We start from the raw sequence: 26,724 nt of genomic DNA on the forward strand, positions 1-26,724 counted from the left end.
AATTGCAACCGAAGTCGGGAAGGAATTGGAAAGTTTGTAAACGGTCACATGTCGGGCAAGCGTATTAATTCTGCTCTCTGTTTTTTTTTGCTTTCCTCTATTTCCTTTCTTTTTCGTTGCTTCTTTTTCGCGCGCTACAGGTTTGAAATTCAGATACAGAAGGATCAAGATGCGTGTACAAAACCGGACACCAACACACCGTTCGGTAGTAAGCAGGATGCAATCAAGCGGCTAATACGCTACCACTGCATGTACGAGGAAAAGTGCGAGGAGAATGAAGAGGAAGAGCTGCAGTTTGAGACGACCGCCGAATGGTTCCCGGACGCGTTCCGGACGATGCTCAGCCGCTATCAGCGGTTAATGATCAACGAGTCGATGGTACGTTAGCTTGAGCGAAGCACACTGGCTGAGTTGTGTTTTCTACCATTCTTTTGCACTCTATTCCTCTTTTATATTTTTTATCTTAAATAGCGGGAAGTGCGCACCTCGGAATTGATGCTGGTGAACAAGCTGTTCAAGGCGGACATCACGCAGGAGATTGAAGAGATGCAAGAACATCTCCGCGAGGTGGAGGGCGACGCGATGCCTTCAGCAGACGGCGGCGAGGACGTAATATGCGTCTCCTCTGACGAGGACAAACCCAAACTGAAGGAGCTAGCCGCACCACCACCAGCGCAAAGCCAATCTCCGCTACTGCCGTTAACGCTGCCAGAGGGTCCTAGGAAAACCGAACCATCGTATGGCACCGGAACCGCCGGAAGCTGTGTTTCAGAACTCTCTTCGACTACGAACACCATGCTAACGGAAACAATACGCTCCAGCAGTACTACCACCACAGTGTGCAAAACTGCGTTGGGCAGTGAAACGTCCTTCCAAAGCACATTCCAAAAGTCCAACATGACTGCGTCGGTCGTGCAATCGGTGGTGCAGTCGGCAACGGTGAAGCACGAACCAGCAACCGCCAACCGCAGCATGGTTGGCATCGGTAGCGGTGGTGGTGGCACCCCTTGGAGTGATGCGTTGAAGAAGAACGCACGAGCAACAGTGACGAACAGTTACGATGATATCGAAAGCGAAATCACGCCCAGCTTCATAATGAAGAAAACAGACAGCGCCTGCATGATGGACGAGAAAAAGGGTGACATTTTGAACTCATCGCTTCACGGTTCATCCGTCGCTGCCACAATGGTCACATCGACGGCCCCTCCGACGTTGCGTTATTTCAACCAGGTACACTTACCCTCGGCACAGAAGCATTGTGCTGCGGAGAGTTCGAAGGTGGATAGCAATCACCTTCCGTCCGGTCCGTCCGTTGCGGCATCGCAGCTCGCGTCCTCAAAGCAGTCGTCGGACCAGCAGCAGCAGCAGCAGCAGCACGACTCACCGTATGACGAGTGGATGTGCTTCCAGAAAGATCTCAGCTACTTCACCGGCCCCGGCAGCGATGGCAACGTCACGAGCGAAGCCACCAATCTCGGCATCGATCCGCCGGGCAGAAGGAAAACGACGGAGGAGGAGATGCACGAAATGTTCAACTCGAATGATTCGAAAAGTGTCGATAAGCAGCTGGAACAGCTGTTTAACGCCACGGCGGACGATAAGCAACCGCCTCCGGTGTCGCGCATTGACTCTCCGCTGACCGAATTCTTCAACAACCACCAGCGCACGGGTGTAACCGGCGGTGGGGAGGGTGTTTGTGGCGGCGCATCCGCGAAGAGTGTTGAAACGCGCCTGGACGCATTGTTTGGAGGTTGCGAAAGCAGCTCATCCGCGGTGGAAAGGAGTGGCGCTGGCGGGATCAACGAAAAGTCGAACGATATGATGACGTCCCGCCACTGGTCCGCTTCGGTGTTTCAGTCATCGCACGACGAGGAGGAATCTACGTCCGATTCCTTCCTGCACAAAGCAACTGGCAACAGCTTTGAGCTTATTCAGCAGCAGCAGCAGCAGCAGCACTCTTCCAGCGGTGGAACACAGAAGCGCCATTGGACGGGTGCGGTTTCGGGTGGTGGTGGTGTAGTTGCCGGAGGCAATGGGCCATCCTCGGCTGGGCTGTTGTACGCGAGCGAGCCGTCAGAAGCGGATACAATCAATCCCAACAAGCGGCATTGTATGTCGCTCGATCGTAACGATTCGAAACCGCTCGACGATGGCAGTGCCAACGTCGTGAAGGGTGACGATGATCACCGTTGGCTGATGGATTGTGCCGGCAACGATGAGCCTGCCGGGGCCGCCAACAACACCTCCCAAGTGCAGCCGCTGGGCACGGTCAGCTCGAACGGTTCTGTTGCGAAACCCGCTCCAGGTAACGAACACATTCTTGTAAGCAATGGTAGTAGCAGCGGCATTGGTAGCACCGACATCAGTATTGGCTGTGGCACGATAGTAAATAATGGTGGTGGTGGTGGGCTTGGTGGTGATAGTAGAGCTATTAGTACTGGCGGGGTAATCATTGGTAACTGTAGAACGGCTTCCAACGGCAATCCGCTGGTCGGCCAGGTTGACGGTGAGGACGATGGGCTGTCCACTAACATTATCATGCTGGGTAGAGCGACCAACAATAACAACCACAGTAATAATAACAATAACAACAATAACATCAATCATGAGCATCATCAACAACATCATTATCACCACCACCATCACGGTGTATCGAAGCGCACCTCGTGGAACGGGGACATCCTGCTAGCATCAGCGACGGCGGAGGACGTCGATCACCACCATGGGAATATGCTCGACATGCTCGAAACTAATCTAAGCTTAAGCCTAAACAATCTTAACAGCATCTGTGGTGCAGGGATACTGGACAACGGCGATCCCGGCGAGGCGGACGCGCTGCCCCATCATCACCATGCGCCGCAGGCGGCCGACGAGCAGCAGCTCCACCATCATGCGCAGCAGCAGTCGCACCTTCTGCATCACAGCAACCACATATCGCACAATCGCATTTCCTCCCATCATTTGCATCACCAAAACCCTCACACTCACCATCATATGCACCCGGCCATCGACGGGACGACCGGGGCAGACATGGTCGATGACGGTGGACGAAAGCAAGGCAGCAAGGGTTGCTTCGACGATTCGACCGATTTGGTGGTGCATGGTGGCAGTGGCTCAAACGCTTTGCCGTTACCAGGCGATGATGCATCTAGTCTAATCCTATGTGGTGGTGGTGGTAGTAGTAGTGGTGGTGACGTTGGTGGTGGTGTTGTTGGTAGTAGTAGCACTCATCATGACGATAGCAGTGAGCACAATAAAATCAACTATCTCGATCGTGAACTTCTAGGCTTGGACACCTCGGTGCATCATCATCATCCCCATCAGCATCAGCACGGTGTCGATGAAAGCGGTCGAGCACCGGTGATCAATTCTGTCCATTCTCACCACCAGCACAATCCTGGCTCGGTTATGAACGGTCCAGGGACGATGGTTGGTAAAGAAGAGGCTGCACTGCACCTGCCGACCGGTATGATAGGTGGAGGAGGAGGAGGAGGAGGAGATGGAGAGTCTTCCTTCCATGACCAGCAGCAACAACAACAGCAGCAGCAGCTTAACCACCACCATCATCATCAACATCATCATCATCACCATCAGCAAACAATCCACGATCTGCATCAGTTCAATCACATCTCGTTCGATACGATGGGAGTGCCCAACTTTGAGGAGGACATCAGCCGGCAGGTGCAGAATGCGATCGACAGTATCTTGAACCTGCAGAGCAACGAAACGGACGGTTCGCTGCACTACTCGCTCGATCATTCCTTCCTGCCCGACAGTCCGCTCTCGAGCGGGCTGGTAAACTCCGTCACACCGTCACCGCTCGGTGGGGGTGGTGCGGTTCACCATCCTGAAGCGCCAATATCGAACCATCAGCATCATCAGCATCATCATCCGGCGCCACACTTGCAACAGTCCGCACACGCTGCACATCATCAGCAGCAGCAGCAACAGTCAATCCGTCAACCGCACGTGGGCATGAAGCGCAAGTATCCCACGGATTGTCCATCGCCGATGGTCGGCGTATCGCCGGACGATGGCAGCCCGATGGGACCGGGCAGCAGTGGTAGCAGCAACAGCAACAACAGTACTATCAGTAACCTCAGCAGCAACACCGCCGGAAGCGGCACCTTAAGCAGTACGGTGAGCTCCGCAAGCGGTAATAGCAGCAGCAACAGCAGCAGTATGCTTGGTGTAACGAATCATCACTTCGGTGTGAACGCTTCGGATGGAGATCCGCTGAAGACGATTATAAAATCTTGACAACTTTCGATCGTCGGCTAAGTGATTGTACTTGACAAAGCCCAGTCGTTAGTGGTGTAGTGTACGGGGCCTGGTCCTTGATTGTGGATATACTTTTTAATCGTGTGTATGTATATGTGTGTGTGTACAGGTTGGATACAGTCAGTCAGTCGGAACAAGTGGAATCAGTTTGAGGGGTTTGAATTTGATTTTAGTTTTGCTTACCAAGGAGAGGTTGTGTTCAAAGAAACCCGTTTTTAATCCCAATTTCCAAAATGCTTTGCTCCATATTTAAAAACACTAAACGTCTTCATTTATAACAGCACGCGACACGCGACGGCTAAGCGCTACAAAAATCGACATACAGCACGGGTTGAATGGACAAATTGTAGATTATATTAGCTCAATTGTTATAAATAGTTTCTTTTTCTAGTTTTTTTTTTTAATATCCTGAATGGTCGCTGAGTATAGATTATGTTCTAAGTACCTTTAAATATTGTGTTAGAGAATATCACATACACACCCACATAATATATATACCGATTAGTAGATCTCATATACAAACATTCTGGATAACAACTGCCAATGGAATACCAAAATGGTAATACAAAACGATCACATTGCTGGCACAATTGCAACCTTGCAACTTGTCCTTAGAAGAAGCAAGAATAAAATCATCAAACAAACCCCGACTAGGATGGTGCGATTGTAAGAGGTTGGTGAAAACGATACACAAACACACACAAACACACGTGTAAGAAGAAAGAAGGATTTAACCTTTTGCACATTGCGTTGCAACGAGAAACAGTGCCGACTGAAGGCACACTCGGCAAGACAAATACTTGACGTAACGTTAACGATAATATATTGACTTAAGGTGTAATTTAGCTAAGGGGAAATGATTGATCATAATGAATTAGTACTTCGTAGAAATGTAGCGTTAAAGCAGCGTGTAAATATGCTCCCGGCCACTAGCGAGCCGGTAGCAGCCGAAGACGAAGCAGATGGATGAAGAACTCATACACACACACAAACCCTATTCTTGTAGCGTAATGTTTAAATAGCTTGAACATTAATGGATATGATCGACAGTGTGTATGACAGGGAGTGGGAGAGAGTTTTGGCAAAATGGAAGTGTAGTGGTGACGTTTCGTGAGTGAGACTCAACTTTTCGAACAGCAAACGTTGTTTATTTCCGTTTTTAATGCCTAAAAAGGCACATAAAAACAGGTTTCTGTTTTTAAGCTGTCCGCCAAACGCGTAGTGCATAGTAACTATAAACTCACACCCGAACGAAAGCAAAGACGTTAACGGGGCGTACATTTTCAACAGGCCTGAACCTCTGGCATGGTTTTAGCTATCAGCGACAACATCAATGGGATCTCTTTTTTAACAGCAAGATGTTAGATCTTGCACTTTTTAACAAGCAAACTTTAAAGTAAAACCGCCGTTAGTTTGATTTTTAAACTGTCTAAGAGCGCATGGAGGGGTGTACAGTGGCAGCATTCAGGCACAATAATCAAAAACTCAATAATAATACGGACCACAATACCACCACCACCATCAACTACAACTTGCATTCGAGGCGGAGGTTCCGAAACGGTGAAGAATTTACACAGACCACAAACAAATGATATAAACAGAAAGTACCCCGACAGTGACACAATTGTGAAGGAAGGTTAACGAGTGAATGCGGAAAGAGAGAGAGAGTCGTACAACTATCTATACCTATATACTTATATATCTATATACTGGAAAAGGATATCCTTTCAAGGGTGCTTTTCATTGTCGAAAAGTCTTGATACTATACGAGAGGTGCTTACAGTACGTGACAGGTTACCGGACGGATAGAAGAGGTAGGGAGATCTATCGGAAATACAATAAGGACACAATCTTTTAAAAAAACGCAGTCGTTGCAAGATGGAAGCACTTGGCCTGCCTACACTCGGGCGCAACACCGATCGATAAAACATCAGTGGAATATTCTAAACAAAACGGAGACGATCATTATGGAAAAAGCATAGTTGTGATTCGTGCCGCAATAACCGGAGTGTGTTTTTTGTTCTTCCGTTTTTTTAAGTTTGGCTTTGCTTCGGTTGCGCAACCCCAAACAGGATCCCCCCCCTGCGAGGATCGTTTTGGTGTTGTAGTTTGTACGGTTTTTGGAAGGCGGCAAGCGATTGAGCGATTTAGCTTTGGAGAGGGATTTTTAGCTCTGCCCTGCCTCCTGGTAGACCAGCAAAGGAAGGGGTCGAACGGATTATTTGTGAGCCCGCGAGCCTATACATAACAGAAATAACTGAAAACCCGTTTCAAAGAGCGAGATTGTATTTAATAGAAAAGGCGCCCACGGCAGGGAGGATGCTGCTGTGTCGCTGTGTATTTGTTTGGAAAATAAGGCAAGTTAGTTGTAAAAGGAAAAGACAACGCAAACACAAACGAACGAATAGTAGCGCTAGTTTAAAAAAAAAGAACGTGCGTGTAGCAATGTAAATGTTACGTTGAATGATGTCGTGCCGAGCGCCGATTCAACGAACGTGGAAAGCATTAATTTGTAAGTAGGTAATTGGTTTTTCGCCCTCGGTTTAATGTATGTTCTGCTTTTATTTTAATTTCAAACGTAACTTAAATTAATATTTATATAAACACCTGTGTACACGAAACCTGTGTGACGAAAACGTAACGGTAACGAAAGACAAGACATAAACCCAAGTAAAACAATGCTCAGATATGAAACACAAGAAAACAAACTTAGTATCAAGAGAGAGAGAGAGAGAAAGCGTATGTGTGTGCGCGTGTGTGTGCGAGAAAAGGGACGGGTTAATATCAATAATAACGCAACGAGGATCAATTTCGAACACAACAGTAGTAACAGTGGGGAATGTAAGCAAAAATGCCAAGTTGTCGGGGGAGGAGAGCTAAGGGCGATAAGGGTGTGAGGCGTTCTCCTCACACTCCTCCACTCCGCGATTGGCGTCCAGTGATTTTGATCGCGAAGTTTGTTCTGTGTCCAAATAATACGTACAGTGGCGATGGTGGGTAGAATGATGATCAGTCATTAGTAACATTCATCAAGCGCGAAACATTTGCAGGAAAACAAAGACAAACGCAAACCACTCCTATTGTAAGGGTGGTTTCTTGCTTTACTTCCCAGGGATGTGCTATCAATGTGAAAAACTAATAGAGAAATAGTGGGACATTCACTACTAGCACAATAGACAATGCTTTTGTTTTGATTTACTCATACAAGATGGATGATTTGTATAAAGAGAACAATGAAACTAAGCAGCAACTTTAGACACAGTTTTGTTAATCTGGCCCCAACATTGGACTTCATAATTGCCTCAAAAAATGACGGTATCTTCTTCCCCTTTGGTTGGGAAAGAATTTTGACAACTTCATGGTAATATCCCTTTTGCTCATAATTTGATTACGGTTATGATGGATAAGATCAATCAAAACTCGGATTAATGCAAGGAGATGGGGGGGATGGGGGCTTGGATACTCTATCAAAGTTTCTCCCACCGAGCCGGCTATGGAAAGGGAAGATGGCCATGTCTCTCGAGGAAGAAAAGAAAAACACGTTCAGCGAATTAATAAATTAGTTAAACACAGACACACACACTCACACATGTAATATCAGTATGAGCGGGCAAACGCATTGTACAGAAAAAAAGCACTAGGCGTATTAGTGAGGTAAAAGCGAAAAAGGGGAATAAAAATAACGAACCGCAAGGACATGTTTAAAAGAGAAATTGATTAAAAAAGTAATCTATCAAAATACAATAAAAAGCAGATGATTTTTATTGAATACCAGTAGTTGGGGAGGCGTTTATTGTATGTGTATTATGTTTGCGTTTAATTTGAGTTTGTTGTACATACAACGTGAATTTCGACTATAAAATATCCGAAAACAGTAGTTCGATAAAGCGATCTAAAGGTGCGGAATGGCGTTGCGGTTCGGTGTAATCGTGTGCCATTTGTTAAACATACCCTCGCTGGTGGACGCCATCTTGGCAACTTATCGGCGTACCGATGGTTCATACAGCGGCTCCTCCATCGTCCTTCCATTCAAAGGAAGGCTAAAAGGCCTTCGGTCGGAAAGAGACAGTCCCAATACATCTCCGAGGCGTATATACGGTGGAGTGTTGTAAACACAGTAACCTGTGACCTACGTTTGTACATCAAAGCACTCATTGGAGCACTAGTGTTAAATCCTTTAGTTTTCTTTTAACTACCGTATAGTGCACAGCCATTCTCAAGAGTTCCGGCAGCGACCGTTACGTTGATTGAAGGTTAAGTGTTCTTTCAGGTATTCTGTATTCGCTAAATTCATGCAGCAGTGTGATTAGAACGGCATAGAACCGCTCGACCTCAGTGCGTCTTTTGGATCTTGTGGCAGCTGTGTGTCTCGACACATGTCCGTTAGAGGAGTTGAATAAGATACCCTGTATTATCTTTCAGAGGGGATAATCCCATTGCTTTGGATCCTATCCCATTGCAGAGCTTGTCCGAAGGACAGAGGGGACAGTGGTATGCTCAAGTGAGCAGTTTCAGACGCTACTCAGAACCTCGAAGCGGTTGTAGATCCGGATAAGTAAGTATATTAGTCAGCCGTACCGGTGAACTCGTTCGACGAGAAACATTCGTCGCTCATGAGTGGACAGGGTTGTATCACTAGGTCAGGTAGTACAAAATCTATACGGTTTTCTAATTTTTGATCTAGAGGGCTATGAAATGAGTGAAAATGAGCGTCGCGGCGAACGTTCCCAGGAACGAACGAGTTCGCCGGTACGGCTGAGTATCTTTGATGCTAGTAATGCGTTTTTTATGGTAAGTTCTTCTTCTTCTTCTTTTTCTTCTTCTTTGGTGCAACAACCGTTGTCGATCAAGGCTTACCTTTACCACTAAATGGATTTATCTGTCGGTGACTTATTGTTAGCACCTACAGCAGAGGAGACAATCCTGCGTATGGGCGGGTTTGGTCCATACCGGGCTCGAGCCGATGACGGGCATGTTGTTAAGTCGTGCGAGTTGAGAACTGTACCGCGGGACTACCCCTAATTTATGTTGTCTTCAATTTGTTTAACTTCAAATATTGTAAGCGAGGAGATGTAAGTTTAGAATTGTAATAGCATTAGTAGAACATCACACTTTTAAAACTTAAAAAAAAAACTTAATTGTGATGTCTCAACGTCAAGTTGTTTTGTTGTTCGAAAATTGTGAAGGAAAAATTGTTTACTGTGTGCGCCCAAAATTTCCGCAGTCAAACGAAGGTTTAAAGATTCCGTCGTAGTGTGTGCTGAATTGTCCTCCAAGCAGTCGGAATTCATGCGTATCGTTCTCAACATCAACACCAGGCCGACATTGGAGTAGAATAGGGCCATATTTTGAGTGGAATCTTTTCTGTTACCTTGTGCAACTTTCTGGATCGATCCAAGTACCTTTTTTGGACGTTTGCGTGCATTTTCCCAAAACCGAATAACTTACTGGCTTACTTTCTCCAAATTGGCTCGGCAGCTTGCCGCCAGTAAGCAACCAACAACGCCTGTCTATTTGTCATCACAGCCACACAGCCAGAAGCCCGCAACCAGCCTGCATCGTTTATGTAACGCCACACCTTACCCACGCCAACCATTTTCCACACCATTATCGCATCGGTTGCTGCCTTCCTCAAAGGAAAATATTTCCTCCACCGTCCGGAAAGGGCAGCGATGGCACGCACTAACGGCAGAATTGTAACACGATTTAATTGGTCCACACTCACACACACACATTTGAGCAAGTTGCGCTGAGTGTTGTCGCGTGCCAGCCTACAACGACACCACCGGAGTCGGACCGTCACGAAATCGTTGCCGTTTGAAACTGGCTTCAAAATTCGAAGGCCTTTTTGCACGACGAGATCGCACACTGACCCACACAGACGATCGTGACAAAACAAGGGAAAAGAAGTGACCGGAAGGCAGTGGGGGAGCGGCGAATGATCTCAGAAACACCAAAGCATCGGTGGTGATGCTGGTGGTGGTGGTAGAGTGTTCTGAATTTTGCTTAAGCGGAAGTTCGCTCGCGCCGGTGTCACATCTGCTGTGCTATTAGATGCGGACTCAGGGTCACACCAAGCGAACGGCGCGAGATGTTGTGGGTGCGCAGGGTTCCAATACCGCAAACCGGTTGCTGGTGGTATTGAGCCGTGCTATCGAACCGTTCGGCAGCGACAACAACAATACAACGTCAACGGCACGAGCGCGCGCGCGCAAAAAAAAAGGAATTCCACCACACGTGTGCAAGGAAGGGGAAATACGGCCGTATTGTGGCTGTGTGTGCCGTGCCGTACACCATCGCAGCCGGATCGAACGAATCGCACGCAGCAGGCTTTGCCAGTTACTTTTGAACCAGCGGCTCGATCGGCAGGAGCCTGCGACCAGTGACCGTGATCCGGGGGGTGAAATCTGTGTGCGAGTGTGCGCGCAGTGCAATGTGATTAGTAGTGCCGCATTGATTAGTTTCGTTTCTATTTATCGCAAGTTACGCGTGCGTGTGTGCGTTTATCAATTGACGCGTCTGCAAGGGAAGGAGAAAAGCACTCAAAACAATGGTGGAAACACAGGTCGTTGTTCAATCGAATTTAGAGCCCCAACCGGGGACGGGCGGCATCGATGCGGAACAGCAGGGCGGTGGTGTAACAACGACGACAAACGCAACCACTACAACCACAGCAACGGACGATCATTACGATCCTTCCGTCCGGATACTGCACATACCGAAGCAGACGGACGGTTCCTGTGGCTTTCATCTGACCCGCAGCAAATGGGACCCGTATCCTTGGGTAGGTGTGTTGTGTGTGTGTGCGCAGATGGGGACACTTTTCAATCAGTGCTGGTGAATCGGTGCGAATGAACGAAGAGAGAAAGCCTGTTCGCGGTCCGCTTGTTGAATAACTCAGTGTGCTGTGGAAGAGTTGCCTTAGCAAGTGTGATTGTGTGCTGAAGCGTTAAATGTGTGTCACGAGACGCGGGGCGCAATCATTACAGCTTCTTCTTCCGCACTCATGTGTGTGTGTGTGTGACCCTCGAATTAAAATTGCTTACTCAGGGTTGGTTCGGTTGGTTCATTCATAACCTAGGCCATTGTGGCCCGCGACTGTTCCGCGACCTTCACCTTCTCCGCCAGCACAAGCGCGAGAGCGGAGGATGCTGCTGGCTGGCAAACCGCGTTTGTCTGGTTTGCTCCGGCCAACCGCTTCAAGGCGATCGTCTTTCCGAGCGGGAAACGGGCCTACAGCACTCTCTCGCTCTCTCCCTCGCTCTCTCTCTCTCTCTCTCTCTCTCTCTCATCTAGCACCATTTTGCCTCTTTCAGGTTAGCGGCGTGGATGCAGACTCACCGGCCGAGGTGACCGGGTTGAAGGTTGGCGATTGCGTTCTGGAGGTAATGGGCGACCGAACAGCAGGGGAGAACCACTGTGGACTCGAACCACTGAATAATTTCGTCCCCCCTGTTTTGCAGGTTAACAACGAAGATGTCCTCGGCATGCGCATTGCGGAGGTCGCCGGCATGGTGCGGGCCAAGGCGGACATCGTGACGCTGCTGCTGTGGAGCACCGGCATGGAGCCGGCCTGCAATCCCGAATCGCTCTGCTGCGGTCCGATGCCGATCAATCTCGAGCGGCTAACGGCCAGCATGCAAACGATTGTGGCCGCGCTGGAGTGTCCGGTCTGTTTCGACACGATACCGCCGCCCGTGTTCCAGTGCCAGAACGGGCATCTGGTGTGCTCGCGGTGCCGGGTCCGGGCGGAACGTTGTGCCATCTGTCGCGAACGGTACACGGTCGGGCGCTCGTTGCTGGCCGAGCAGGTGTACCAGTCCATTACGGAGGCGTTCAATCTGCGCGAGGGCACGGACGGGAAGCTGCGCGAGCGGCTGTTTGGAGCGCGCTGTACCCGGCAGCCGAAGCGGGCCTCGTCCTGCGATCGGAAGAAAAGCCCGTACGGTAGCGATAGCCATCTGGTGCCGAGCGGGCGGCCCATACACTCGCACACGCACAAGTTCCTGGCGCGCATCATGGGCAAGGCCAGCTCGGTGGACAATCTGAGCAAGCACGGCGGGGGCGGGCAGCACATGCAGCCGCCGGACGTGGTGGGCGATCTGCAGGGCTCGAAGGGGAAATCGTTGTCGCTGTCGACGAGTGAGATATTTAAGTGAGTTCGTCGGCTTTTCTTTCGTGGCGGGGATCGCATTGATGCAATTGAAATTAACGGCCATGTTTCGTTGCAGGCGCGACAATTCCGTGTCGGTGCTGCGCTGCCCTTCGGCGAATCGGTTGGCCCCGGAGCTGTCCGGCTCGTACAACAGTCTCGCGATTCGCCGACCGACCTCGTCCATGTCCTGCAACGTGTCGGTGGAAAGTCTTAGCAGCATCCCGGAGAACGGCATACAGCTGACCGTGCCGGTGCGCCCTCACTCGTACCACTGTCCGTGTGGCGAGTACTGTGCGGACCTAATTGCCGGTAAGGACAGCTTTCTTTTTCGATTCTTGCAAACAATTTTACCTAATCGTCGTCTGCATCGAATTGTTTGCAGCGCCGGAGCTGCAGGATCACGTGACCGTCCATCACCGGACGCCGGTCATATCGTTCGGGACGGCGTCGGCCGAAATATCGCTCCCACCGCGTACGCCCGTCGACAATGCGTGTCTGCTGTTGCTGCTGGATGGTCATAAATTTTGGCTGAAGCTCATCTCCGACACAAGGTAAACCGGTCTCTATTCACTGCTCTTCACCTTTGCAGCGTTTTTTTTTAAATATACATCCATCGCGTCCTCCATACACAGCACCATTGGTGACATCTTCCTTTCGGCGCTGCTCGAGGGCTGCCCGGAGCAGAGCAAAAACTACGCGCTGGAGGTGATCGTGCGCAAGGCCGGGTTCGACCACATCCTCGGCAAGGAGCTGATCTCCCGCTCCGAGGTGTACTCGATGGTGGACAAATCGTGGAACGATCTGGTCAACAGCAAGTCGGGCGTGTTCTATACCGGCGTCTGCATCCGTGCCACCTTCAGTCCGGAGACGGAAATTTTGCTCAAAGTGTCCATTAAGCGTCTGGCGGACCTGTAATCTTCGGATGTGTGCTTGCAAAGCCGCCCAGTTTCCTTGCCTTTTGTTGCTGTTTACGTTGTTGTATATGTTTTGTTCTGTGGAACTTTGTAATCATGTAGAGTGTAAAGCATTTCCACATGTTACCGTGGACCGATATGGTCACAATCGAAAGGAGACGTACATTTTGTTAATAAAACCTCTCGTTCTGTATTGTACTATTTATAACAATTATAACGAAGAATGGTATTTTCTCTCTGAAAGATTAATACGTAGTTGTTGCTTGCTGTGTTTTCTCAAAATATGGTACATATTGAAGTTCAAATCAAAAGAAAAAGAAAATCATTCAATTTTTAACTATTTTTTTCTAAGTCTGATTATTCGATAATTGTTAGGAAAAAAAATAATTGTTTTTGTAAGTAGATAACTTTGAACCCTATTCCGTCTTTCAAAAGACTCCTATTCCGTCGATTTCACTCCTCGCAATGAACTGCACCACGTGGCCTGTGAAGAAACGGCTGTAAAATTCAAACATGAAATGTTTCATGCTTCGTCGAAACATTTCACACAAACTGCTCTAGATCGGTTTGAATTTGAACGCTTTAAATTTATGACCGTTAGAAATGCCAGTCTTAAGCGATAGAAACCAATTATTTATAATTAGCAGCAAATCATTCTGATTATTGCTATTTTTTTCTGTGTGCTCACCGTCATCAGCGGCTCATTAAAATGCAAAAGCAGCATATGAATGATTGTGTTGTAGCGAATAATTACGGCATGAGACCGCATTCCAAGTGACAATGCCTTCTTGTCGTTAGTGGTGCCGCTGGGATTGATTGATCGCATGATTAATTTCTTTACCGCACAGCAATACCAAGTGAAACATAGCTAAACGCTTACTGAATTATTCATTGAACAGTTTATTGCCGCCTGTTTGTGACGTTCCCTATTTAAAACTACAAAAAAAAACAACTCGCTTTAAGACATTGCACTCTCTTTTTCACTTTTTCCCCCATCGAATGCATTGCAACTGTCATGTGTACTGCACGCCCAACACGGAGGGAAAAGGTAACCTCCTTGTTACACTGTCATCAACACCTTCCTGTAGCACGGATCAGGCGAGTCTTCTTAGAACGGAATCGCCCTTACGCATCGACGGCTTCACCCGCCGCATCGAGCAGCACCCGAACGCGCATCCGCTGGGGAAGGGAAGCTAGTTTTGTGCGAACGAATCGCTTGCTTTTCAAAATCTCCTGTCGGCTCCACTCGAGCGTAACCGGTCGTCCCTGCCACGGCTTCGTCGGCTCGTCCCCGGTAACGGGCGACAGCTGCACCCGAAACTGGCCTGTCGCTGGTTCGGCACCCAAATGCCACAGCCAGCAGAGCGTTTCGTTCGGCTCCTCCGGGCAGCGGAACCGTGCCACAAAGAACAACTGATTGCCCCTGGCGGCGGACGGTGCTGGTGGTACGACGACCACGCAGGCCAGCGCGGAGGAGTGCCCGGCATCGGCCACCGTCACGTCCACCGTGTCGTCCGCGGTGACGTAGTACTGGACGACGCTCGTCTGGTGTGCCTTTTGCAGGTGCATCAGGATGTCATGTTGATTTTTCATCCGCGCACAGGGCTGACCGGATGGGCAGTGATACAGGGCGGTCCTCGTCGTCGTCGTTGTCGGTGTCCTGTGCGGTGTGGTCACCCGGGACCCGGCCAGTAATGATGCCGTTGCCGGGACACCACCATCCGGGGCGTTGTTTGCTTTCAATTTGAATGCGTGCGTGGGGATGGTGTGCTGAGTCGGGCGGTGTTGGTAGTACTCCCGCTGTACCAGTGGAAGGCGTCCCGAGTTGTTTGCAGACCAATGATGGGGATGGTGTTGCTGCTGCTGCTGCTGCTTGTGTGTTGTGTCCTGTGATTTAGGGTCCAACGCTGTCTGCTGGTCAGCTGAAGGAGAAAGATTGGAGAGTTGATTAGCGCAAAGTGCTAGGAGATAGCAGAAACAGAAAATAATAATAGCAGGTCCGCAGTGTGCGTTTCATTATGAAATGTTTTTATAGTAAATGTTTTTGCTAAATTACTCCAGATTTACTACCGACTGCCTGTGTGTGACACAAGGGTTAGATGAATGGGAATGTGAACCAGTTGCTGGCACATCGAAATGCAGCTGGTGCAAGTACAATGTCTGTTAATTTGTTTGAATAGCTGTTTGGCTCGGTTTCTTCTCCGCTTTAATGAGCAGTATTTTCATCTACTATAATAGTACGATTTATAGTTAGCTGTTTTATATAATTTCACTCATTTATCAAATGTATTTTTTCGACTTTCGCTTCTAAATGACGATGTGAACAAGTGATTTATCTATATATTTATTAATTATTGTGATGTCTAAATTTAGGGCCTATAGACACTTCTGTCTTCCACCATCGCCATTTAAAACGGTCGCTAGAACCGCTTATAGCTTTAGGTAGATTGTAGTAAATTTTAACAAAACCCGGAAAACAAGCGAGAATATTGTTCTTCATAAACATGCTCAGTTTATACCCATCCTAGAGTTTAGTGCAAGAAACTATCAAGATTTCGCGTTAAATTTGACTGAGATGCTATTGCAATTATAGTGGGATTCGATAGTAATACATTGGTATTTGAATGAAATTCTAACAGGATTTGATTCCAACTTCGATTAACACATTTGAAATGGAGAATTCATATCGGTGGACTTTCCAATTGTATTATCCAAAGATTAAATTAAACCAACAAGATTCCAGTAAAGAGTCTCTCACCAGTTCAATTACCAGTAATTTACAATCCCAAATCCAATTAATCGACTGAAAACGAATCTTAAGACGATGAGATAGCTCAAAATTTCTCAGAATTTTGTTAATCTACGACTGTATAATTGTACTATTTTGGTAAAAAACAAAGTAAACTACTTGCAACGTACAACCTATTTCATGTTAAATCCCTAAAAATGGGGAACAATTCGTTGCTTACCATCATCAGCCATCATCTTACCTTCATGTCCGAGCGTTTGCACCAAATAGTGAAACAGCTTGTCCGCCACAATGCACCGGCCGCGACCAAGCACCTCCCGACAGATCGGACACTTGGTCGTGCGCGACCGACAGCCGGAGCAGATCAGATGGCCATGGTTGCACTGCCAGGACGGTGGTCTAATCACTTCCAAACAGATCGGACACTCCAGCAGCCCGGCAATGCCCTGCAAACAGTTGGCAAACCGGGACAGTGACTGTGGATTTAGGTTCTGCCGAAAAAAAAAAAATAGATGAAGGATTATTAAAACCGGAAACCCCTGAGTTACTGGTGACATTGGGCGCCACTTACATTCTTCTCAAAGCCCGAATTCCACAGCAACAGACCAACGCCGGCCGGTGCGGAGCGGGAACTGCGCCGGCTGCGCACCCGCCTTGCAATGTCGATCACCTTCAGACCGAGCAGATCCTCGCCGTTCGCTTCCAGCACGCAGTCACCGGTGCGGACGCCGGCCAGATCCGCCCCGGAACCGTCCACCACACCGCTCACCCACGGGTACGGGTCCCAAGGTGTGCGGCTCAGGTGCAACCCAAGGCACCCGTTCTCGTCCGCCGGCACGAAGCAGTGGCGCAGCTGCTCTCGTCCGCCCCCGGAGCCTGCTTTCGGCACTTCGGGAATGGCGGGCAGTGGGTGGGGCGGCGGTAGCTTTGTGGTGCGTGCCGTTGCCAGCGCAAGTCCACCGCCCTCATCTGGGTCTGCCATCTTCGCTGTGTCGCTCGCTCGCTGGGAAAGGGTGGACATGTATGATGACGAGGAGGAGCGCAGGGACTGGGCAGGGGCTTCACCGACATCGACCTATATGTTTGCCCAATTAGCGGTCGTCTTTTGTGTGGATTTCTTTACCGCCGCCGCCGCCCGGCGCACGTCGCTTTCTCCGCGGGAAGAACCGCTCACACTGTGTACCGTTGCTGTTCCGTACGCTGCACACAATGCAGCAAGCGAGTAAGGGGCAAGGGCAGCAGAGAGTAGAGGCAGCGGCCTGCAAACGATGGGAAAAGTGAATTGAAAGTTGTTGGCGGGCGTAATGAGCGTAAATAAAGTGCGGGAAAAGCCCCTCGCACGGCAGAACTCAGAGTCGCAGTAGCACAAACCCAGACCGGGGAATGACTTGGTGTGTTTGGAAGCAGGGCAGTGGCAGGGGGGTTTCCCCGATATGAGGTGGTGGACAAAAATGGGGACAAATTTTCCATTTTCCACGCCTTTAATTGCATTATCGTCCGGAACTGGCGCAGATGTAGGTGAACATTGTGTTCTGATCGTGGCGCAATTCTCTTTCTTGGGAGAAGCCGACGAATTCTTCGACTCTGGGGCTGATTTCTGGGCCCGTTTTTCATGATAGCAAGATAACTGTATCGCAAACGTTACAGAATTAATGGGAATAATTAATTTATCGGTGAAAACGGTAGTTCTTGAACCATTTCCAACCAAACGCCCTCGTTGGAGTGCTCAGTTGGGGCCGATGAACGGCAACAGCAAGTAGAAATTTAATGTAAATGGAGATGCTTTTTTATTAGGCTTTTGATTCGGTTTTTCTTTGAACGGTTCATGGCAATTACTTGATAAAATAAGCATTTGGATTTGGATTCACTTCTAAGTCATTCCCAACCTACGATGGTTTATGGTTCGATTGCTTCGATTCAATTGGTCATTCTTCTCACATCTTCTCCTTCTATTTGGCGTAACGTCCTACGCGGACATGCCGACCTATACAGGCTTTCGAGACTTGCTCTTATCACATCTTCAACTATAATTGTTTCTGTGATAACGTTACAACAAAAACTACCTAAAATACAACAATGTCAGGTCGAAAATGCGCAATTTCTTATCCAAAATGTATTAATATGGTGCTCATTTGGTAAAAAACAGGACAAAGACATTGTGATTTAAAAAAAGCGCAGAGCAAGAGCATTACAGTGTTTGCTCATGGGCTTTTAGAGTTTATTTTGGGGAAACTCCCAAATATCATTGTTAAATCCAGTAACCCTTCATTACGTACTTTAAATGTTTAGTTAGAATTTGAATCTAGAGTTTGGGAGTTTTTAGTTCAATTTTGCTCATTTATAACTGAATCAAGCTTTATCAAAGTATAGCTCCAACAGGAAGAACTTCCCTGTCGGATGGTCAATTTTGACAATAAATTGCACTTAATTACTTAAAGCTAAATCGGTTGAAATATGAGTTGATGGTTATACGTTGCGGATACAGGCATCAATAGATCTTCGGCTTTGCAGTCTTGCTAAAGTCTTGCACCCAGGGATCAAACGGGCAGTTGGCAGCATCCGACTCACAAAACTCCGAGCTACTTTAGGACTATCAAAACTAATCAAGAGATTGAAGACTATTGACAAAAGAGTCCAGAGTGAATCCCCAATAGTTTGTGGTCAGTGTTGTTCTACCCTTAGTACACGTGGTCTTGTCTCCAGGGGGAAGAACAACGGACTTGATTTGATTCTCCAACCCTGCCACATTGAAAAGTCTAGCGAGCGGTAGTAATTAAAACACTAAAAACATCAAAATCCCTATGGTTTACCTAAGGGTGAGGTCCAAGGCCAAATTTTCACACCGGAACAGCGGTCACAGACGGTGTAAACCAGCAACAACACAAAAATAAACAATCCGTATCAAAACACACCTAGACCCCCGGCTACTAACGATAATCAAGGGTGAACCTCTTTCCGTAGGTGTCAAGTGTGTGAGAGTGTTTGATACAAAAACCAGTACCACTTCACAACAATAAACAAAAGACAGGAACGAACGAAGAAGCTCTCTCTCTCACACACACACACGCTCTCTTGGTCGGTGAAAAGAAAGCAACAACATGAATGACACTACTTGGCGCTGAACTTGAACTCCGAGGACACCCACCCATGCAGAATGCGCCGTGCAGTGAGCCAGCCGCCGTGTGGGGTGTGTTGCAGCCTAACCGTGTTACCCTCGGTACAGTGCGGTGCACAATCTGGTTTAATGAACGTGAAATGCAATATGGCGACAACCATTTTCCTTCCAGGGTCCGTTTGTTGACCAGTTTATAATTAAAAAACAAAACTAGCCTAGCTCTCCAGTGCGCAAAGGAATACCACACACATGGTATCAAATATTATTATGCCCCCAAAGTCCCTTCCCCCATCCCGAGCTCGCGCAAGCGGACTCCCAATTAGATGCGCCCGGGATGTTTGCCGCCTTTTTGGAACATCTGCACAATCGTACATCATTAGGCTGTGTAGGCTGTATTTCCATGCACCGGGACGACTACTGATGGCCGCAGTCCCGCAGGGGTTGAGAGTTATGATGTGCTGTTCGAAGAAGTGGAAGAACAAGCGGAATGAAAGTACGCAGAAACTGGGCGAAAAATAATTATCTAACCACGCCATTTGTAGCGTTACAAGCGCTCATTACGCTTGCGGCAGGGTGGCCCACCGTCCCAGTACATTGTACTTCAGTTAGCAGGCGTCCGGGGAGGGGAATCGAGGGTGGGGAGAAAGAAGGTACCGCTCATCATCCCAACAGCTGCAATGGAGAGAGATCTGTACCGAGATTCATTAATTCTCGCCCATGTTGGAGGACCCCGGGGAGCGGGGGAGAAGGGAACATGGGGGATTGATTTTGGCCGCTGTGTGCCGTACACCGTACACCGTATCCACAGCGCTGTGATATTCCCACGTGGTCAGCGGAGCGAGAAATCTCCGCCCCGGTCGTTTGACCGGCTTTATGTCATAGGGCGCAGTTTTGGAGAACGGGAGAAAGTGCGCCACTGGATGGTGGTAGCCGACGACCCCGACGATGATGCAACCCACGACCGAGCCCACATTGTACCGCAGCTGCTGCTGCTACTGCTGCTAGTTTGCAGTGTATGGACGTTGCAATATTGCACGGAATTCCATCATTAACCGATCGCAATCGTTTATCAAACAGATTCGCACACGCGAAATGAACACATCCACCACACAAACACACACACACACCTGTGATTGGAAGAAATTGCACCGCACTCTCTATCACACTTCACAGTAAATGAACACGCGGGCCCCCGTTACAGGCACAACCGTTACGCGCGCGCGCGCGCTCGCTTGCGTACTGTTACCGAACATGCGCTGCCTGCCGCACGCTGATCAACGCAAAGTCCCGCGGTCCGGCGTGTTTCACGATCGCGCATCGACTGGCGTTTAGCGCGCCACCACAGACCCGCAAGGGCTGGGCGGAAAGTTGCTACGTGCCCGCGGGCCACTACTCTCTCTCTCTCTCTCTCTCTCTCTCTTTCTCTCACTGTCCCCGGTCTGGAGCGGTCTGTTGCCACTTGCGCAGATGATAATAAACCCGCTGGATTGGAGTCGCGTCGCGATGCGGGACTCCCCACAGCAAACAAGGGAAGGCTCAGAGTGCGCGCACCGTTTCCTCTAATGCACCCGGGGGTGGGTGGAATTGAGTCACGTCTCCTCCCTGCCACCAAAAAACCGGTTTTGCACTACTACGTAATCCCTTGGTTTAGTAACACATGGTTTGGTGTTTGGTTTTTGTTTTGCTACCCGTTCGAACTTTTTCCACTTCCCTTCTACACAGTTCGATCGATGAGATGGAAGGCTTTCCAATGGGGGATTCCGACGGTAACTGAATCCCATGCTGGGAACTAGCTCAACTCCCTCCTTCTCCCACTTCCACTGCAACAAACAGCGTGTTTAATAAAACATTAGCGGCAAGCGGCATTTTGGATGTGGCGGCAGGTGAGACACCTTCAACCACGTGGTCTCTTTGAACGCGGGTAAAAGCTATTTTGGGGAAGTAAAAAAAGCGGTTAGCTTCAAATAATAGCTTCAAATAATAATGCCAATACCACTCGTTCCTATTTCGGAGGCAGGAGGGAACTGAAGCGAATATACAGTGAACCCTCTCTTATTTGAGAGGCGATGGGACTGTCGAATAAGAGGGGTTTTCAAATTACAGAGGTGGAAAGTGAATGAAAGGTCCATCCAAAGAAGAAAGAGACAGAACATTTAGTATGCAGCCTTAACTGTTGCTATAGGAAACTGCGAGCAGGATTGCCAATTTGAGCATACATCATTCAATAACCATGGCAACACCATAGACAAATAAGAGGGACACAGATTTCAGAGGTTTTCCAAATTCGAGGAACAAAAATGTACTGGAAATCAAGGGACTGTGCAAAATGTTCAAATAAGAGAGGTTTTTCAAATTGGAGAGGTGTCAAATAAGAGAGGGTTCACTGTAATTTACGCGCGCCAATTGCAGCACGTTTTTTTTTTATCTATCAACAGTTCCGTTACCACCTATCGTCGTTGGAAATCCTCTTCGTGTTGTACTGACCTCTATTGTGTGTGTGTCTCTCTCTCTCTCTCTATATGACTGTCGTTTTGTAATGCAATTTTATGGATCGTGTGGCTTGTGTAAACCCAATCGCATGTGGCTTGTAATACTTGAGTGACTGTTATCGCGGCCCCTACACCTGATGGCCGGCAAAACAAAATAGCTTCGGCGTGTGCGAAATCTCAAGTGGCACTACTGGTTCAAATGATTTACTAGCGGAGATTTTTTATTGTTTTCTTTTTCACATCGATCAAAACGATTTATAAACCATTTAATGGGGTCTTAGTGAGTTAGTTTGTGTTTTCGTTACAAGCAAGGTACAAACTGAACTTGTTCTATTGGGAAAATGTATACTCTAGAGACTCCATAAAACTGAAAAAATTGAGTCATCTTAGATTCTCGTCAAAAACCGATCCACTACAATTAATTTGAAATGAAATATTTCAAACTCCACATGCCGCTCACCCACTGTGCGATTGCACTAGCGCCCTCTAGCGTTCGGTACGCAAAACTACACACTGACAGCCGGCGAATGTTTACCGATTTTTTTTAATTGAATTAAAAACCAAAACAAACTACACGCGCCTTTTCAATGGTGCGAAATTATTTATTACAATTTTTGAAGAAGGGGGAATTTGTGTTGATTTTGTGAAAAAAACGTGAGTGTAACAGCATGCGCGGAAAGTTTACTTAATGCTACAACCAACGCTACGTGTGCTGAAGTGTGGATCGATCGGGTGCGGTTTGTAAAACGTGATCAATACGATCATTTTGTCGGTGTTTGGTCTACAGTCTAATTTAGGTTTATTCTCATTTTAGTATCTATGTCGATGATCATTTCCACGTGACGTGATCTTTCTTTGAGTGTCTTCTTCGCAATCCGGTTTGGAGGGATTTAAATGTAAGTTTACCCCGTGTATGCTCTTCTGTTTTTTTTTCCCCCAGAAAGTACCATCCTTGTTTATGTGCATGTTTAAGGATTCTTTTTTCCGGGGGCTGAAGCGAATAATTAATTGATAAGATGCGATATTTATACACCCATACCCATTGCTACCGTGTATGTGATAGAACTGAATTGGATCATTTCAACACAATTTTCATTTACGTGTTCTGCGTGCAAATAAGGCAACACGGGGCAAAGTGGGCACCTGTTTTTTTTTTAGCATTATTACACCGATAAGATATACTGAAATTCTCAGAAACTTTTCATTTGAGTGTTTTACGAACATCATGTTATTTTCATTACCCTTTATTGAACAGTAATATAAAAAAAGAATAATATTTTACTTGATATAGGTTTATAGTTTTATTGCTTTATTTCGTAGTTTTGAATATTAAATACAAGTAAAGGATAATGTGAGATTTTTTTAGTTCAGTGGAAAACTACAATGATACAACTGCTTAAAATGTCCATATTGTCCCAAGTTTTTCATAATTGAACTGGATTTGTATAATCGTGGCTTTAAAATGTTGAAGAGGAAATTTAAAGAGCATCTCTGTTTTCGTAATATCCAATGTATTTGGGCAACAAATTTAAGCTAAAAATCTTGTGAACATTTTAGTCCTATCTTTAAAAAAATCCAGGGGTTCTCATAGTTGTGGGACACTTCCTTGACTCTTTCTTACTAAGGGAACTGAACTTCATATGATGGAAATTGGACTTTATGGTACCCTTTTTGGACAGGCTTCATGGACAATTCCTATTGGATTTGTCCAACAAGAGTGCCAAGGGAGTCCAATTCTCGTTACAGTAAGTTCATTTAAGAAAAAGTCAATAAAATTTCCCACAGCTATGAAAACGACTGGAAAACCCTGTAATAATAATTATAACTTATATAACAACTGATTGTAATGCTTCCGGTAGTAGCGTTCTTTGCAAGACGAGACGATTCATATAAATCACGAATGTGTGCAAGCTTGTTAACCTATAATCACGCATCGTGTCCTGCCCTTCCCCGTTAGAAGGTAATCACAATTAGAGCGCCCATAACAGCCGAGCCGACGTAACCTAGATCATCCGTGGCATTGACCCATATTTGCATGTCCCGACATGTGGTCGCAACTCTCACCCAACTTTATGTACCATTGTAGCCACCCGTATGCAATGCCGCACACCCGTATCGAACAGTTTACCGTAAGCAATCATTTATTTAAGCACCGAACGCTTACACCACCGCAGAACCGGTGTTTTGCATAAGCCAAAACCGCTCTTCAAAACAGAAGCAGAAACACACAAGACACTTTCCTTTCATCCAGCCGCTTGTTTGAAAGGAGGCGCTCCCGACGCCTATTATTGACTCAACAAGATAACGACGGCGGTTATTGTAGCCGGTTGGAAAACACCCTCGCGAAATGGATTTTTATGTTTGCTTGTTTGCTTACCCCCCAACCCTCCCCCCCCCCCCCTCACACACACACGCGCGCGGTAGAAAGATAATCACGCTAATCAGATAATTGTAGCAGCATGCGAAAGAGACCACCACCGACCAGCTGTACTTGGGTCACAGGCGAATGAAAGATTCATCAAAGCGAGAGCTCCAACAAGGCCATCGCGAAAAGCTATCTGAATTTGTGTGTGTGTGTGTGTGTGTGTGTCACTGCAAGGAAAGGAACATCCTCATCCTATTTCTCAGCCCCTCAATGTGCCCCACATAAAACCGATAAATAATTGCCGGTGGCAATGCAAGCTGGCAGGCAAGAACGTCAGGCGTCGTCGAGGTGATAAATTTACGGTTGCAATACGAAATGCATTTTTGCGACCTGCTGCTGCATCTGCATCCACGATGTGGCAACGTGTCGGTGTGGCACAGCCCCAGACACACAGCCCCCGACAGCAGGGCGGATAAACAGGATGGTTTTATTCGTTGCCGCGAATGCCGCGATTCACTTATTAGGACACGCTGCGAGAAGCTTTGCGTGCGCTTAAGACGGGAGAGGCTGTCACAACTGTAACAACGCGCCCAAAGTTTGCGCCAAAGGTGGCTGCGCAGCTGTGTGCATAACCACAATGGATGGTTGCGGGAGCATTTGAGGGGAGGGGGGGGGGGGAGTTATCGATAGCAGCTGGAAGCAACCGGGAGGAGACCGGATGTTTGCTTGCATGCTTGTTCGAAACTGTGTGCCCCCCATTGCTTTGCATTGTTTGTTTGCTACTGTTTGCGTGGAATTTGCCTGTCACGACACACGAAATCTTCCGCGGGGCGCGTTGGTTTGCGCGTAACCCGAGCCCGCGAGCGCGCGCGCGTCTGTGTGTGTGCTTTGTGACAACCCGAAACCGTGGGACCATAAATTTGGGTTTAGCGTTAACCTTTTCCGCTGCTCGGTGTCGCCAGGATTTGGTGGCAGGTGAAAAATGGCGAAATTTAAGACACACTCGCGCTGTGTTTCCTTCAGGGGACTGTGTGCCGTCGGTCCCCCAGGACGGTGCTTTTTCATATATTTTTTTGGGGGAAAGGTGCGAAAGGTAGCCGTTATGGAAATTCAGGATGTGCGAAGACTGACACTAATGTTAAACGCGTGATCTCTCCCGCTCTCTTTGCCGTCACAGGCGAGATTGTGACATCCGATTTATGGTCGCCGTCAAAAGGGAAAGCTGCAAGAGCTGTCACAGCGTTCCGGGCGCCTGTCCAAACCACAGGTGACCAAGGACAGGCTCTGGTGCTCCTTCGAGGAGGAGGATGTTGTTTCAGCCGCTGGTGTAACCGCTTGCAAAAGGGACAGTAAATGCGGCTTATAATGTTTAACATTTCAAGGGCTGGATAATCTTAAGCATGGTCAGCGGTGATTCTTTTCCATTTTTACGCCCTGCTCTATACCCCGCCCAGATAATGAACAATTAGGAGTGTTGTTTAGCCGCTAGCACAGGGACACATTCAAACTCACATTCACTGTATACGAGTGTCCGTTAATGTCGCTCTTAAAAATGGTATCCATTTATCGGACGGAACTGATCAGACGGAATTTCAAAAAACCCTTGCAAACTCTGGGCCTTGGGACGGCTTTGCATAGTTAAACGCTAAATGTTGGGTCTCGTTTGCTTCTCGCACTTTCCTTAAACGACTCTCTATATCCTACGAGTGCATAAATCGTAACTTCTAATCGCTTGCTACGGTTTGCCGCAACCCATTAGCTGGTGTTGTGCCCTTTTTCCGTGTGTTCCGGCGTTCAATGTCAAAGGATCCGATTTTCTAGCGAAATGGTTATGGTGCCGGTGACCTTTTTTTCTGTTTCTATTTCTTCTCGTATGTTCCACTGCTTGGTTTGGATTGGCAAGAAAAAGGAAGTAAAAAGCTCCACCTCCGAAGAGAAGCTCCGGAAGCGGTTCGCGTTGGCTTATAGGTGGTGTACTTTCTATTTTTCCGTCTCTCACTTAATTAATAATGATTGTCATCTTTTGCGGTAATTAAAGAAAAGTCCCCGTCCCCCCCCCTCCCCCGGAAAAAGGGTGCAGGAGAACTAAGGAGCGATGCTTATGTGTCCCCCCCCCCACCCCCAAGACTACGGATGAGAATGTATTATCCAGTACAGTGGCTCGATCGGTCGGAATAGATTCCGGTGTCTTTCGCTGCCACGACAGAAACGACCACTCCGGGGACATTAAGATGTCAGATGAATTCAAAGTTATCAGTTTGGTTTCGGACGGACAGGACCAACCTTCCCCCCTCCCCTCACCACTGTCTCTTCTTTCCCAACAACCCCCATACAGGCAGATAGGGGAAGGTAGGTAAAGACGGACACTACGGGTAAGAGGAACACTTCTCATAAATGCTTGAAAAAGGTAATTTTCGAACAAATCAACAGCATGCAGCATCCAAACTGAAAGTAGCAAAAACACATTTGAGAACAATTTTGGCATAATATATATGCAAAATTGGTTAAATTCACCAACAAAACAAATTTTCAATCGTGCATTTTCAATTTTATACCAATTGGTGATGAATAGATTTCATCAAATAACTTAAATAATGGTATTTACAAGATATAAACCATCCAGCAACTAGAGAAAGCATGGAAATATGCGAGAAAC

At 47.5% G+C, this 26,724-nt stretch overlaps 3 protein-coding genes across 8 annotated transcripts in view; 2 read left to right on the forward strand and 1 right to left on the reverse strand.

Annotated features, from left to right (window-relative positions):
• The window catches only part of LOC120952914 (mucin-5AC-like), a 46,846-nt gene extending 38,796 nt beyond the window's left edge, over positions 1-8,050 (forward strand). For 4 of the 5 annotated variants that reach the window (XM_040372496.2, XM_040372497.2, XM_040372498.2 and 1 more), the window contains 2 exons: positions 141-378; positions 472-8,050. In XM_040372496.2, coding sequence (XP_040228430.2) covers positions 141-378; positions 472-4,260 — 4,027 coding nt within the window. In that variant the 3' untranslated portion in view covers positions 4,261-8,050. The remainder of the gene's footprint in view (positions 1-140; positions 379-471) is intronic. The other variant, XM_040372502.2, reaches the window with a different exon arrangement.
• Positions 8,051-9,671: 1,621 nt separating this feature from the next.
• LOC120952538 (uncharacterized) lies at positions 9,672-13,582 on the forward strand. The gene is made up of 6 exons (XM_040371925.2): positions 9,672-11,065; positions 11,598-11,666; positions 11,745-12,436; positions 12,513-12,745; positions 12,819-12,987; positions 13,069-13,582. The coding sequence occupies exons 1-6, from the start codon at positions 10,832-10,834 to the stop codon at positions 13,349-13,351; spliced, it is 1,680 nt and encodes a 559-aa protein (XP_040227859.2). The 5' UTR covers positions 9,672-10,831; the 3' UTR covers positions 13,352-13,582.
• Positions 13,583-14,230: 648 nt separating this feature from the next.
• LOC120950713 (uncharacterized) lies at positions 14,231-20,970 on the reverse strand. Of its 2 annotated transcripts, XM_049606760.1 has the most exons (5): positions 20,342-20,970; positions 18,910-19,023; positions 16,671-17,358; positions 16,341-16,590; positions 14,231-15,272 (listed from the first exon to the last, which is right to left on the reverse strand). In XM_049606760.1, exons 3-5 carry the CDS (start codon positions 17,118-17,120, stop codon positions 14,476-14,478), a joined length of 1,497 nt encoding a protein of 498 aa, XP_049462717.1. In that variant the 5' UTR covers positions 17,121-17,358; positions 18,910-19,023; positions 20,342-20,970; the 3' UTR covers positions 14,231-14,475. The 2 variants fall into 2 exon arrangements, with proteins under 2 accessions (XP_049462717.1, XP_040224903.2); XM_040368969.2 differs by lacking the exon at positions 18,910-19,023.
• Positions 20,971-26,724: the final 5,754 nt, after the last annotated feature.

This window comes from Anopheles coluzzii, chromosome 2 (genome assembly GCF_943734685.1).
Source record: "Anopheles coluzzii chromosome 2, AcolN3, whole genome shotgun sequence".
In the NCBI taxonomy this organism is placed as follows: Eukaryota; Metazoa; Arthropoda; class Insecta; order Diptera; family Culicidae; genus Anopheles; species Anopheles coluzzii.